We start from the raw sequence: 16049 nt of genomic DNA on the forward strand, positions 1-16049 counted from the left end.
TCATCAAAGCAATGTGTTGGACCAGTATGAGTCTTGGTCAGCCTTGTATAATACAATACAGTATGACTTGTCTGATGTTTCACCGCACCTGTCTTCCCGGGTCGTAGGCCCCAGATGCTGCTGCTATTGAACCTGGATTCTGACCACACCGTGAAACACCCACGCCTGCTCTCCTTCTGCACCCAGCTCAAAGCAGGCAAAGGCCTGACTATCGTGGGCTCCGTGCTGGAGGGCACTTACATGACCAAGGAGGCCGAGGTCAAGAAGGCCGAGCAGGTACTGTAGTCACGGGCTCAGCTTATACACCGTGGACGCGTCTCAATAGTCGTAAGTGGCTTCCAATCCTTGTCTGTTCTGACGTGTACCTGGTAGGTGAGAGAAATAGGGTGGGAAAGCCTTGAACGTACCCGTGATTATGGATGAACGGGTTGAGTCCATTCCGATTGTGTCAAGTCAGTCTGGCTGTGGTAACTAGTGGAAACCTTCTCTCACTCTTCGTGACTTTCTCCATCAGAACATCAAGTCGTCGATGACGACGGAGCGTACCAAGGGCTTCTGCCACGTGGTGGCATCGTCCAACCTGCGTGATGGTTTCTCCCACCTCATCCAAACAGCAGGCCTTGGGGGCATGAAACACAACACAGTCCTCATGGCCTGGCCCGGCACCTGGAAACAGTCCAACGACCCCGTATCCTGGAAGAACTTCATCGGTGAGTCAGTGTGACCCACTTGGATTTGAGACCACATCAAAACTGTCTTAACATTAGCTCAGGATGTTTACTTGTCATGTGAGCATAACCCCTATCACATGGTACTAAACCCCATGCAATACCATTACATAGATGGCGTGCATGCATGCGCTTAACAGCATTTCTCTCTGTCCCCTCCACAGAGACTGTGCGTGAGACCACAGCGGCCCATCAAGCCTTGCTTGTGGCCAAGAACGTGGACAGCTTCCCCACCAACACGGACCGCCTGGGCCAGGGCACCATAGACGTGTGGTGGGTTGTCCATGACGGAGGACTGCTCATGCTACTGCCCTTCCTCCTTCGCCAGCACAAGGTATCTATAGTGGCGCCATTCACAGTCTGTTGGAATATTAAAAACACGCATGCACCGCCAAACGCGCTGACATATGCACACACTTAGTTATTAACACACAAATAGTGGCACGTATCATTATACACCCATAACCTTGACTAGGGATGACTTGTGTTCACACTCCCCCTCTCTCTCCTGCTCTCTCTTCCTGTCTCTCCACGCATCTCAGGTGTGGAGGAAGTGTAAGATGCGTATCTTCACGGTGGCTAATATGGATGACAACAGTATTCAGATGAAGAAGGACCTGCAGATGTTCCTCTACCACCTCCGTCTGGACGCAGAGGTGGAGGTGGTAGAGATGGTGAGCTTACCTGTAGACCTCTGGGGCACTGACATCTCCCTATTGACCGATAGCTTGAGATGACGACACCTGAGGTGTAGCTCAATCAAGTCAAGCACTCTTAAATGTCTCTCATATTTGTCAGTTTCTTTTGATATTCTTAGATATTAAAAGGAAGAAACTCTCATACTCTGGAGATCTTGGAAGTGCCTCAAACACTTTAAAACTAATACAATGTTTAATTCAATAGAACTTCATCAAGGGTCTCCCGAGGGGCGCAGCGGTCTAATGCACTGCATCGCAGTGCTTGAGGTGTCACTACAGACCCGGGTTAGATCCCAGGCTGTGTCACAGGCAGTTGTGACTGGGAGACTCGTGAGGCGGCGCACAATTGGCCCCGCGTCGTCCGGGGTTAGGGGAGGGTTAGGCCGGCCGGGATTTCCTTGTCCCAATGCGCTCTAGCTGACTTCGGTTGCCAGCTGGATGGTGTTTCCTCCGACACGTTGGTGCGGCTGGCTTCCGGGTTAAGCGAGCGGTGTGTCAAAAAGCAGTGTCGGCTTGGCAGGCGTGTTTCGGAGGATGCATGGCTCTCGACCTTGGCCTCTCCTGAGTCTGTAGGGGAGTTGCAGTGATGGGAGAAGACTGTAACTACCAATTGGGGAGAAAAAGGGGTAAAAATAAAATAGTTTCATCAGGGTTTTGTTAAATATAAAAAATGTATAATGCTTAGTTTACCCTTTGGAAAAATGTGTGTGTGTGTGTGTGTGAGTACAGCACGACAGTGACATCTCAGCCTTCACCTATGAGAAGACCCTGGTGATGGAGCAGCGCTCTCAGATGCTGAAACAGATGCAGCTGTCGCGGACGGAGAGGGAGAGAGAGGTAACACCGACACCTGTCTGCAGGACACACTCATTACAACAGTGCAGCAATCGCCCTTCAAACTTGTGCCCCAAATGGCACCCTATTCTCTTCATAGTACACTACATTTGAACAGGGCCTATAGGCTCTGGGCAAAAGTAGTGCGCTAAATGCGGAGTGGGGTGCCATTTGGGATGCACACCAAGTCAATATGGGAATTAAGCGAGTATTGATATAATCTGTTATTGTTTTGCTACACCTTTATCAGAAAATGAATGGTATTTTCCTTTAGAACTTTATCTTGAAGTGTTTTAAATGCAATGCGGTTGTTTCAGGTGTCTTTCTTGAGTGCACTTATTTTAAGTTGGTCTGTAAAGAGAAAAGTGTCATGGGAATGTGATTTAGTTTGTCAGTGCTTTGGGTCACATTGAACAGCCATGGATATACCCTGACTTCACTTGGCTGGAAAGCTCTGATATTACCTGATATTACATTAGGGAGGTCTTATAAGCATACAGTAAATAGATAGGACATACAGTAAATAGATAGGACATACAGTAAATAGATAGGACATACAGTAAATAGATAGGACATACAGTAAATAGATAGGACATATAGTAAATAGGACATATAGTAAATAGATAGGACATACAGTAAATAGATAGGACATACAGTAAATAGATAGGACATACAGTAAATAGATAGGACATACAGTAAATAGATAGGACATACAGTAAATAGATAGGACATACAGTAAATAGATAGGACATACAGTAAATAGATAGGACATACAGTATATAGATAGGACATACAGTAAATAGATAGGACATACAGTAAATAGATAGGACATACAGTAAATAGATAGGACATACAGTAAATAGGACATACAGTAAATAGGACATACAGTAAATAGGACATACAGTAAATAGATAGGACATACAGTAAATAGATAGGACATACAGTAAATAGATAGGACATACAGTAAATAGATAGGACATACAGTAAATAGATAGGACATACAGTAAATAGGACATACAGTAAATAGGACATACAGTAAATAGGACACACAGTAAATAGGACACACAGTAAATAGGACACACAGTAAATAGGACACACAGTAAATAGGACACACAGTAAATAGGACACACAGTAAATAGGACATACAGTAAATAGGACATACAGTAAATAGATAGGACATACAGTAAATAGATAGGACATACAGTAAATAGGACATACAGTAAATAGATAGGACACACAGTAAATAGGACACACAGTAAATAGGACATACAGTAAATAGGACATACAGTAAATAGATAGGACATACAGTAAATAGGACATACAGTAAATAGATAGGACACACAGTAAATAGGACACACAGTAAATAGGACATACAGTAAATAGGACATACAGTAAATAGATAGGACATACAGTATATAGATAGGACATACAGTAAATAGATAGGACATACAGTAAATAGATAGGACATACAGTAAATAGGACATACAGTAAATAGGACATACAGTAAATAGGACATACAGTAAATAGATAGGACATACAGTAAATAGATAGGACATACAGTAAATAGATAGGACATACAGTAAATAGATAGGACATACAGTAAATAGGACATACAGTAAATAGGACACACAGTAAATAGGACACACAGTAAATAGGACACACAGTAAATAGGACACACAGTAAATAGGACACACAGTAAATAGGACACACAGTAAATAGATAGGACATACAGTAAATAGATAGGACATACAGTAAATAGATAGGACATACAGTAAATAGATAGGACATACAGTAAATAGATAGGACATACAGTAAATAGATAGGACATACAGTAAATAGATAGGACATACAGTAAATAGATAGGACATACAGTAAATAGATAGGACATACAGTAAATAGATAGGACATACAGTAAATAGATAGGACATACAGTAGATAGGACATACAGTAGATAGGACATACAGTAAATAGGACATACAGTAAATAGGACATACAGTAAATAGGACATACAGTAAATAGATAGGACATATAGTAAATAGATAGGACATATAGTAAATAGGAAGGACATATAGTAAATAGGAAGGACATATAGTAAATAGGAAGGACATATAGTAAATAGATAGGACATATAGTAAATAGGACATATAGTAAATAGGACATATAGTAAATAGGACATATAGTAAATAGGACATATAGTAAATAGGACATATAGTAAATAGGACATACAGTAAATAGATAGGACATATAGTAAATAGGACATATAGTAAATAGGACATATAGTAAATAGGACATATAGTAAATAGGACATATAGTAAATAGGACATATAGTAAATAGGACATATAGTAAATAGGACATACAGTAAATAGATAGGACATATAGTAAATAGGACATACAGTAAATAGATAGGACATACAGTAAATAAGACATACAGTAAATAGATAGGACATATAGTAAATAGATAGGACATATAGTAAATAGATAGGACATATAGTAAATAGGACATATAGTAAATAGGACATACAGTAAATAGGACATACAGTAAATAGGACATACAGTAAATAGGACATACAGTAAATAGATAGGACATATAGTAAATAGCACATACAGTAAATAGGACATACAGTAAATAGGACATACAGTAAATAGGACATACAGTAAATAGATAGGACATACAGTAAATAGGACATACAGTAAATAGGACATACAGTAAATAGGACATACAGTAAATAGATAGGACATACAGTGCCTTCAGAACGTATTCACAACCTTGGACTTTTTCCACATTTTGTTGTTACAGCCTGAATTTAAAATAGTTTTTTTTAAATCACTGGCCTGCACAAAATACCCCATAATGTCAAAGTGAAATTATGTTTTTTGAAATTATTTCAAATGAAAAGCTGAAATGCGTTAACTAAATAAGTATTCGACCCCTTTTTTATGGCAAGCCAGAATCAATTCAGGAGTATAAATTTACATAACAAACCACATAAGTTGCATGGAATGTGTGCAATAATAGTGTTTAACATAATATTTGAATGACTACCTCATCTTTGTACCCCACACATACAATTATCTGTAAGGTCCCTCAGTCGAGCAGTGATTTTCAAGCACAGATTCAACCACAAAGACCAGGGAGGTTTTCCAATGCTTAGCGAAGAAGGGCACATATTGGTAGATGGGCAAAAAGAAAGCAGACATTGAATATTCCTTTGAGCATGGTGGTTATTAATTACACTTTGGATGGTGTATCAATACACCCAGTCACTACAAAGATACAGGTGTCCTTCCTAACTCCGTTGCCGGAGAGGAAGGAAACTGCTCAGGGATTTCACCATGAGGCCAATGGTGATTTAAAATAGAGTTTAATGGCTGTGATATGAGAAAACTGAGGATGGATCAACAACATTGTAGTTACTCCACAATACTAATCTAAATGACAGAGTGGAAAGAAGGAAGCCTGTACATAATAAAAATATTCCAAAACATGCATCCTGTTTGCAATAAGGCACTAAAGTAATACTGCAAAAAATGTGGCAAAGCAATTCACGTTTTTTTGTCTTACAAAGTGTTATGTTTGAGGCAAATCCAATACAACACATGACTGAGTACCACTATCCATATTTTAACACATAGTGGTGGCTGCATGGGTATGCTTGTAATCATTAAGGACTGGGGAGTTTTTCAGGATAAAAAAAAACACAGAATGGTGCTAAGCACAAGCAAAATGCTAGAGGAAAACCTGGTCCAGTCTGCTTTCCACCAGACACTGGGAGATTAATTCACCTTTCACCAGAACAATAACCTAAAACACAATGCCCCATCTACACTGGAGTTGCTTCCAAGAAGACAATGTTCCTGAGTGGCCAGGTTAGTTTGTACATTTATTTGAAAATATATGGCAAGACTTGAAAATGCTTATCTAGCAATGATCAACAACCAATTTGAAAGAGCTTGAAGAATTTAGAAAATAATAATTGGCAAATGTTGCACAATCCAGGTGTGGAAAGCTCTTAGAGGCTTACCCAGAAAGACTCACAGCTGTAATCACTGCCAAAGGTGCGTCTACAATGTATTGAATCAGAGGTATGAATACGTATTATGTAAATTAGATATTTCTGTATTTCATTTTCAAAAAAATTGTTACAAATTCTTAAAACATGTTTTCATATTATCATTATGGGGTATTGTATGTAGATGGATGAGAAAGCAAATCAATTTAATCCATTTTGAATTCAGGCTGTAACACAACAAACTGTGGAATAAGTCAAGGGGTATGAATACTTGCTGAAGGCACTGTATTGTTTTAAACAGCAGACACTTATCTAGAGCGACTTACATGAGAAATCAGGGTTAAAACATTTTTCAACTAGTCGGCTCAGGGATTTCGAACCAGCAACCTTTCGGATACTAGCCCAGCACTCTACTTGCCACCCCTGTATGTTATTGGTTTGTGTGTATCAGGGCTATCCTAGCCCACCTTGGCCTAGTGTTCGTTGTATGACCTTTGGCCCCCTCTCCTGTCTGGCTGCGTATGCGGTACGGGGCAACACGGCCCTCAGATTCAGAGTATCACTGACTCGTCACGTAGCTCCATCAGGAGGAATAACCAAACCGGAGCCACGGGCTCAGAATCTGGCCCCAGTCGAGAGCTGGAGGACACACAGGAGGACGAGGTAGCCAACACCCACCATCTGTACCCCCAATTCCCCTGTGACTGCAGCCTCTCACCCCCACTGAGACTACCATTACACCCCAGTCACCAACCCCCAGAGACCACACTTACACAGCCACATCCACAGCTGCTAACAGTCAGGGACCTAAAGTAAGTTAAAGCCCAATCAAACTGTCCAGTTAAAGTCATCCCCGGATAGACCCTCTATGGTAGATGGTGACCGTGGCTGTGTAACTGTGCAGGTTACTCACCGTAGTGGCATAATGGACGCCATGGACTCACCTCATTCCGCATGCGTGCACTGTGGTGTAATCCTCCTTTTTGTTCATCTCTCCTTCCTCCCCTCATCCCTCTCCACCTGGTTAGTTCTCGGTGGACGTCACCATTACTCCATCTCACTGTGTTGTAGCTCCAGACAGTACTTTGTACCTCACTCCTCATTAATGGGATATTGGCCTGTTTAGAGAACACTGGTGTTGTTTTGCACGTCATGGATTTTGATTTGATTGCGTTAGTCAGTCATAAATGTTTTTACTATGTTTGTTGATTGTCTTGGTGGTGTTGTTCTTGCTACCAGGCAAGGTTATTATAGTAACTAAAACTAATTAGGAAAAAACGATTTAGTAAACTGAAATAAAATCATAAAAAATCTGTTCGGAAAAACTACAACTATACTGAAACTATTATCTTTGACTCCAAAACTAACTAAATAAAATAAAAAACAGGAATTATGTTCATTAATTTATTTATTTTCAACTTTAGGCAAAAATCTAATGTGGTGTTCAATAGGGTTTTCATGCTTTTTGAGGGTTTCCAAGCTACTGAATCTGGATGGTAAATGTGGCCGGGAGATGGTGATGTTTCTAATAGGCCTAGCTTGTGCCTCACTATCACTAGCTATCACTAGCTATCACTAACTATCACCAGCTATAAGGGAAAAAAATGGCTAGGTAGCTAACTTGATTATGTTTACATGTCCTACTAAAAAGCATTGGATTGGTGTAAACATGGGCGAGAGAGTTTTCTTCCACCATACTTTTTGCACCAGTCTGTGCTATTATTTTAAAATCCAAGTCACATTGAGATTTACTTTCTAATTTAAACCTAACTAATGACCTGACCCATCACCTTAAGTATTACTGCCCCTCATTTGCAAGAAGTGACATCCTAAAAAACACAAGTAACACCAATGGCCCCTAGCGTCCCATGCATGCTTTCTGTCTCTAAAACTAATACTAAATCATATAAAAAAATAAATATATATATTTTTACTTAACCTAAGTAAAAATGAGTAAATCTAAACAGAATTTACCCAAAAATGAAAAAAAAATGAATAGAAATAAAAACACTGATTAAAAACACAACTATAATAACCTACCTGGTTTGTGCAACTCTATGGTTTCTAGCCTGTAGTCTCTCTCTTTTGTTCTCTCTCGCTCTCTCATCATCTCCCTCTCCTTCAGGCCCAGCTGATCCATGACAGAAACACGGCGTCTCACGCCGCGCTTAACGACAAGGCCGACGCTGGCCCTGACCGGGTCCACATGACCTGGACCAAGGATAAGTTCCTCACCGAGCGCAACCGCAACCGCGCCGAGGCCAACATGGGCGTGCGCGACATCTTCAACATGAAACCGTAAGTCAGGTGCTACTTATGGACCCTCTTATCCTTAAACCTTCCAGAGCCAAGTGGACAGTTGCTCACACTGCAGGTGCCCCGGAGCCTGCCGGTTTGAAATGGTTACATGTCCTGCATGGTGTGTGTTCAGGCTGCGTTGGCATGTTCCATGTTGACCTGTGTGACTGTGTGTGTGGACACATCCAGTGCATGCCCCACCACGCAGACCAAATGCATTGTCTGAACTAATGATCATCATGTCTTTGTGTGTCAGAACCCACCAACTCAAAAAGGCAGATATAACCACTAGTACATTACATAGCCCAAAATTGTAACAAGCCCAAATATGATTTGGATACTATCAAGACCGTTTTTAAAGGGATAGTTCACTTCCAAATCAAAGTTTGTCTGATGTTTTCGCGCTTCTTGACTACTTTTGAGTAATGAAAACATCTGACTTTGACCATCCCTTTAAACTGAGGGAAGTGTTTAACTGTGGGGTGGTTGGCATGTGCAACAGTAGACATGCAAGGGGTTTCTATAAAACATCTAAGTCGGTTTCTGTTGTTTTGTCTCGTTTTCCTCCTTCTAGAGAGTGGGAGAGTCTGTAAGTCACATTTCTCTTTGCCATAGTGCCGTAGGCTGTGTGTGAATGTCTGTGTACAGTAGTCCTTTTCTGTCTCCTCCATATTGTTGACCTCCCAGCCACTGGGACTATGTGTGTGTCTGTGTGTGTGCATGCAAGTGTGTTTGTTTGTGTGTGTGTACCTGTGGTACACATGTCATGTTATGTAGCATGTGCAATCAAAATTGCGCTTTCCATACAGACCTTAGCCGTGTAAACAACATTGCTTTATTTCCCATGCATCTGTTCTGTATAGGAATAGAGCCAAAGAATTAAGAATATCAGTGGTCCAAAATCCATTTCAATTGGTCATTGCAATCAACATGATATTGTCCTTAAATCTCAACTGGGTGGAAAGCGTATGTTTTGTTTGGAAGTGCCTCATTGTATTTGTGATGTGGCGATTTCTGCTTCAAACCATTTGCATATCATGCTCTGCATTTTTGGTGTTGCTGTGCACTCTAACTCAACTAGGGCTTTCAATATTACACCCAATATCACATTGAACTGGTCAATTGAATATTGGAATACTGTGTATACAACGCAGTGCTAGGAACCAGGTAGTTTGACTCCTGGATGCTAATTGGCTAAAAGCCGTGGGATATCAGACAATATACCACAGGTATGATGCAAAACTACTTGTTTACTGTTCTTTTTATGTTGGTAACCAGTTTATAATAGCAATAAGGCACCTCAGGGGTTTGTGGTATATGGCCAATATATCACTGCTAAAGGCTGTATCCAGGCACACCTCCTCAGGCCTTTATTGCTTTGTTATACAATGGAAGATTTCATACCCACAGGCTTGCCCATTTGTATTTGTCAGTATACCAGGTCTACAATAGTTTATCCTCTCTACCACCCTACTGCCACTGCTGCTGTTTGAAGTGTGATGCTGCTTTGACTGCCCATCCTGAGCCTTCATTCAGAGTGACATAATAACTCCCAAGGCTTCACTGTCATAACCACCAGCTGGCCTGCTTCATGTTCTCATCTGTGTGCTAAAGGCTGCCAATCTGACAATAGCGCTGTAATTATTCATTTAAAAAAAACATGATCAGGAAGTGTTTTGTCAATCATTAATGAATGTTTAGACTAATGAGTGTTACGTGAGAAGAGTGACAGATTAGTTTCCATGTTTCTAGTTAGGATTCAATGTAAAGAGCTTTGAGCTTCTGAAAAAGTGTTATGTAAATTCAGTCCATTTAATATTATTGGAGAAGTCAGGGACAGAAGTTAGAGGGTCAGGGTTGTGTTGGGTTCAGCCTGCCCTTCTTCACTGTCATCCTTGTGTGGTATAGGAACCAGTCCAACGTGCGCCGGATGCACACTGCGGTCAAGCTGAACGAGGTGGTGGTCAACAAGTCACAGGGAGCCCACCTGGTCCTGCTCAACATGCCGGGACCGCCCAAAAACAGAGGGGGCGACGAGAACTGTATCCTTTACAGCCAAACGGCTGTTTATTCAAATTGTACTATGCGTGTCTTTTGAATTGTACATTGCTTAGTTGAATACGTTTACCCCAAGTTAACTTGAAAGGTATCGTCATCAGCGATCTGACAAGGTCGAGGATGATCTCTTTACAAAGGTTGTTTAGTTAATAGTTAAGTTGTTGATTGTACACTATATATACAAAAGTATGTGGACACCCCTTCAAATGAGTGGATTTGGCTATTTCAGCCACACCCGTTGCTGACAGCAGTGTTCTCTCAAAAAAGAAATCTGCACTGAGCAAATTTCAGGTCTGCTGAGTGCAAACTTGAATGTGTGATAATTCTGTGCAACTACAAATAATCTATAACTGGGCTAATAACTTACTAACTAGCAAAGGATAAGAACAAAATGTGCATGTGGCGACATGCAGCTCTCGCTTTGATCTCAAAACAAGTGCATCTACTCACAATCGCTCATGCTGTAAACACAGTCCAGTTCAAAGTGAATGGCACAGATCCATATATGGCAATGGTCTATTTGCATATAGGCCTACAGGAGCTCTGATTGTTTATGCCACACAGGTCTGTGTAGAGTACGGGTTGAGTAGTGCCTGTCAATGCAATAGAATCCTACTCCGATGCGTTCTGCCTACAACAAAATCTCTTGCATAGTTCGTTTTGTTTCGTTATGTTGCATTGAAAGTGACTGATATTGCGTTGATTCGATCACAATTGCCACAGTAAAGGGAAACTATAGAACAGTGGTCACCAACCTTTTCTGAATCAAGAAGATCACTTTGAGTCAAAATGCAAGCCGAGATCTACTGTTCAGATTTATTTTTTAACATGACTTAAAAAACATTAACCAATTAAAAACAGCCCTGTAGCAATGAGGTTTGTGCAGTAAGCTATAGGCCAAATATATTATCGCCGCATACTGGCTTTGCTTGAATTGCTCTGCCAGTGAATTGTTGTTCAGGACAATTCAAAATATATTTCAAAATTTGAGGTAGGCTATATGACACCATATCAAAACAATAGGAACACAAAGCTTTATCGTTGGGTTTTTTACCGAAATGTTTGGCAATCGACTAGGAATGCCTTGGAGATCGAGTGGTTGGTGACCATTGCTCTCGAAAGTTGAGTGAAATTCAATCTTGTGCTTCTCACTTAGAGGGAACATTGGCTGACAGACATTCAACGTGGCATAGGATGCCACCTTTCCAACAAGTCAGTCCGTCAAATTTCTGGCCTGCTAGAGCTGCCCCGGTCAATTGTAAGTGCTGTTATGGTAGGCCACACAAGCTCACAGAACTGCCGAGTGCGCGGAGCACGTAAAAGTAATCTGTCCTCGGTTGCAACACTCACTACCGAAGCAAGTCCCCGCAGCAATGTTCCAACATCTAGTGGAAAGCCTTCCCAGAAGAGTGCAGGCTGTTGTAGCAGCAAAGGGGGGACCAACTCCATATTAATGCCCATGATTTTGTAATGAGATGTTCAACGAGCAGGAGTCCACATACTTTTAGTCATGTAGTGTAGCTTTAAAACGTACTATAACTAATAGCTTTATAGCTAATGTACTTCCCTTGTCACGTGACCTGCATAAACCCCTGTCATGTGATGTGACTTGTTTCCTCTTTGACCCTTGGTGTCTCAGACATGGAGTTCCTGGAGGTTCTGCTGGAGGGTCTGAACCGGGTCCTCCTGGTCCGTGGGGGCGGACGCGAGGTCATCACTATCTACTCTTAAACGCTTGCGGCCACAAAACCTTGGGGTTACTGGGGGATTGTCAGAGGGGGGGCCATGTTACTGGACAGAGGGCTTTTTAGCCTCAGAAGGGATGACCAATCAGGGCAGTGTGATGTCATAGCATCAGCCTGATTAGTGGAAAGAGCACATGTGTCCTGGGGCCTATCTATCACGTCGACCGACTGGAGGATAGAGCATTCTGACACTAACATTTAATCTGACACGTGTTAATGTTTATTGTATGGATGTTCTTCCTTTTTCCCCCTTCACTCCCTCTCTATGTTCAGTTTTCATGTCTGTTCATGGTAATTGTGTATCATAATCAGCAGAGGACCACAGGGTTAATATGGACATAGGCTGTGTCTGAAATGGCATCCTATTCCCTATATAGTGGACTACTTTTGACCCGTTGGCCCTATATCATTTCGTACACAGCCATAGTCTCTCTAGTTTGTCCATCTTTGCCCTCATTTTGGTTTTGGTTTTGTGCTCATCTTTCATGTAAGATTCAGATTGAGGATGCACAAAGTAAATGTGCTGCCTTTAAGATCTCCCTGAACTCAGAACCAAATCTGCTTTGAATCCTGAAAGAGGTAAATACGGTTCCTGCTCTCACCTATTATCTACAAACTCGGTAGGAACGTAGTTGTCTCGAATAATATGCTTCTGTGACACTTTCCAGTATCCTAGCCCACAGCGGAGCTCTGTTAGAACGGGAGGCAGCAAGTCCAAAAAAAGCATACTTTTATTTTAATTCTGTTCCACAGATCAGGATGTTGCTATGGCTTTCCTAAGCTCCATTGTCCCTTGGTTATTAAAGGTGGGGTCATATTTGGAGGTGTTCTGTCCTACTGGTATCCTCGTATACCCCTGGAGCTACTCACAGCGGAGTTCGGTCAACCTCAATTCTAATTGAGGAAGTTAGGGGGTCTAACTCAGAAGCGGACCCACCTTGTTAATCCATACTAGGACTAGGGGGAACTAGGTTTATTCATGTATTTAATCTGTGAAAGGGATTTATTGTTTATTTTGCTTGTTGCTAATTGTTGTCTTGTTGTTGAGTGCAGCACGACATCTGAAAGAGGTCTGTGTATGGGGTGGGGAGCTTTGGCAAGGATAGGCCAAGGATTTTAATGTGCAATAGATGCTGTTGATATGGTGAATTGCAGACAGGCCTGAGACACAGAAGGTGGTCCACCTTGCCTGGTGGGGTCTCCTTAATTGACCCTGTTTTATTGGCTCTGTAACGTTGGTCAAACCCCCCCCGACTTCAGCCATTGCTTTAAGAAATAGCCATAGTATATATCCTAGTATTTAGCCCATGTTAACTGTGTTACACCCAATACACAGCATAAAGCATATTTATTTATGTTGTGATTATTGGAAATTGTATGCAAGGGAGCAGGGCATGAAAGTAGTTTTTTGTAAAGAGCCTATTTTCAGGTACAGGAGTGCTGCTTTCAATTCACATACTGTTCCACAGCTTCACAAATCTAGGACAACTGGGGTCATCAAGGTATTCACCTACCAGAGCCCATTCGATATATACATCAACATATAGGAAAATCATGAGATGGTTTGACACTAACACTGAATCTGAATTAATCATCAACTAAAGAATTTGTCAACTTCTCTGTGACCCTCAAATCAGTCATTGTGTTGCTTGACAGTTAAAACAGAAGGAAATGAGCTTGTTGGAGTCATCCTCTGATGGCCTAGCCACTGTTGACTGTTCAGCTACTGTAGGCTCATTTTCAGCACGGTGTCGTTAGAGACATCGGCAGTCAGCGTTTAGCACAGTCTTCGATGTACAGTACTGCACTGATACGGTAGATTGCATTGTTTGGCTCTGATCATAGAAGTATTTAGGCTGGGATGTTGTAATACAGTGATGGCACCACATTCAAATGGTTGTGATTTGTGAGTATCACGTCTATCACAGGACACCAAACCAAGATGCTGTACTGGAATAGAAAAGTCTCATTATGAAATAGCTATGTCCCATGTTGTGCTCCGAACCAGCAATGTTTTCTCTCTCTGATGAGCACCATGCAGAGTGGGTAGGTGAGTAGAGCTTCTGAAACCATGCGGTCTCATAGGTCAATCACATAGGTGTGGTCCGTAGGTATCAGTTGATCATACTGTTCAATGTCAGGATTTGTTCTTATGTTATTTGTGTTTTTAATTGTACGTGCATATTCTCTAGGTTTCATGTTTTCAACTGACCATGATGAATAATTTTGACTTTGTATAGGAAGAAACGTGCCAAAAAGACTAAGACTGAAAGTATATGCTTGTCAATGTCAGCCACAGTACACGCGCCAACTGTCGCCCGTGCTTGTAGGGCAGGGGAAAAAGCAAGATCACCTTCAAATTGTAAATACAATATACGTTATTATAACCAGTTAATGCTTTTGATTTGGAGACGCACAGAGGTCAACACATTTGAACTCAAATTCTTACCTAACAGACCATTTTGATGAGCAACAGAGTTTGTGGTTAAAAAATGAGTTCCTTTTAGGCTACATATCAACAGTGGAAGGAATGGCATCTGTGATTTCTAGGGCATGTGAAGCCCAGTTTTATAGGCAACTGGAAGTCGCCAGGTATAAGAAACTATTGGGGCAAAGAAAGGAAGGAATCACTCATCAAACTCGTCTGTATTTACATCCACAGTTTATTTTGAACCCTTTTCGTAGCTGTGCAGTATTTTATAACCAGAACATTGTATTTTTCTACAGTATGTCATGAAAACAACCTAGCGTCGACCATCAGATAATGTTTTTATGTTTCCGGTGTGTTTTTGTTTTGTTTTTCCGACATACACCTGTGTAACTTGTAGTCATAGTGTCTGTTTGCACTTAACAGTTATGTTATACTTGATTTTCTGATACTCTTTAAGTGTTACTTTTCAGGACTGGAGTATTTCGATTTTATGGAGGTGTGGGATGGATGGGGGGGGGGGGGGTATATATATTCCAAGTTGTTTGCAGATCTGTTTTGTTTGTGTGTTTCTCAAACACATTGGAAACACAGACTTTGGCAGAGATTTCACGGAAAGGATTTTTGAGGAGCCAGTTGGAGAATAGGTTATGTTACTGATTTTAAGTTAATTGAAAATGTATTTTTATTTTAGGTTTTTAGCCACCAAAGATACAATCTTTGAGTCTGTGATATGAAACGTCACATTGTTAATAGTGTAAGAAATAAAGTTGAACTAAAAACAGCGCAGCTTGCTTACTTGAGCTGAATAGCAGCAAAAGAGATGACTTCAAACCTTTTTAGAGAACACAAAACTAAGACTTCTGGGTGACAGTATGCAAGCGGTATATGTTTCATTTACCTGGTTAAAGTGACGAGAGAATGTAATCTACCTCATGGTGGCCATGGAGGCTTCATCGAAGGAGAAGCAACCTGTCGAATCGCTTTCTCTTTTCTCTGTACATAGTTACAATCTTTTATATGAAGCGATTGGGGAGTGAGCCTCCATTCTGAGGGAGAACCAGCGTGTGTGTGTGTGTGTGTGTGTGTGTGTGTGTGTGTGTGTGTGTGTGTGTGTGTGTGTGTGCACACCTCACATTGTACTCTAGTAGGAGTTACTTTTGGGCGCATGCGTAGCGAAGGGTAGCCCTTTAAATTATATCTGTGCCTCTGAGTAATGAATAAATAAAAGTGCTGAAATATGTCTGAA

At 41.2% G+C, this 16049-nt stretch overlaps 1 protein-coding gene across 8 annotated transcripts in view; it reads left to right on the top strand.

The window, feature by feature from the left end:
• The window catches only part of slc12a7b (solute carrier family 12 member 7b), an 80746-nt gene extending 64697 nt beyond the window's left edge, over positions 1 to 16049 (top strand). For 4 of the 8 annotated variants that reach the window (XM_055928789.1, XM_055928782.1, XM_055928784.1 and 1 more), the window contains 10 exons: positions 108 to 276; positions 515 to 710; positions 893 to 1062; positions 1271 to 1402; positions 2156 to 2263; positions 6821 to 6934; positions 8397 to 8569; positions 9144 to 9158; positions 10478 to 10611; positions 12267 to 16049. In XM_055928789.1, coding sequence (XP_055784764.1) covers positions 108 to 276; positions 515 to 710; positions 893 to 1062; positions 1271 to 1402; positions 2156 to 2263; positions 6821 to 6934; positions 8397 to 8569; positions 9144 to 9158; positions 10478 to 10611; positions 12267 to 12358 — 1303 coding nt within the window. In that variant the 3' untranslated portion in view covers positions 12359 to 16049. The remainder of the gene's footprint in view (positions 1 to 107; positions 277 to 514; positions 711 to 892; positions 1063 to 1270; positions 1403 to 2155; positions 2264 to 6820; positions 6935 to 8396; positions 8570 to 9143; positions 9159 to 10477; positions 10612 to 12266) is intronic. The other 4 variants (XM_055928787.1, XM_055928790.1, XM_055928783.1 and 1 more) reach the window with 3 other exon arrangements.

This window comes from Salvelinus fontinalis, chromosome 7 (genome assembly GCF_029448725.1).
Source record: "Salvelinus fontinalis isolate EN_2023a chromosome 7, ASM2944872v1, whole genome shotgun sequence".
Taxonomy (NCBI): domain Eukaryota; kingdom Metazoa; phylum Chordata; class Actinopteri; order Salmoniformes; family Salmonidae; genus Salvelinus; species Salvelinus fontinalis.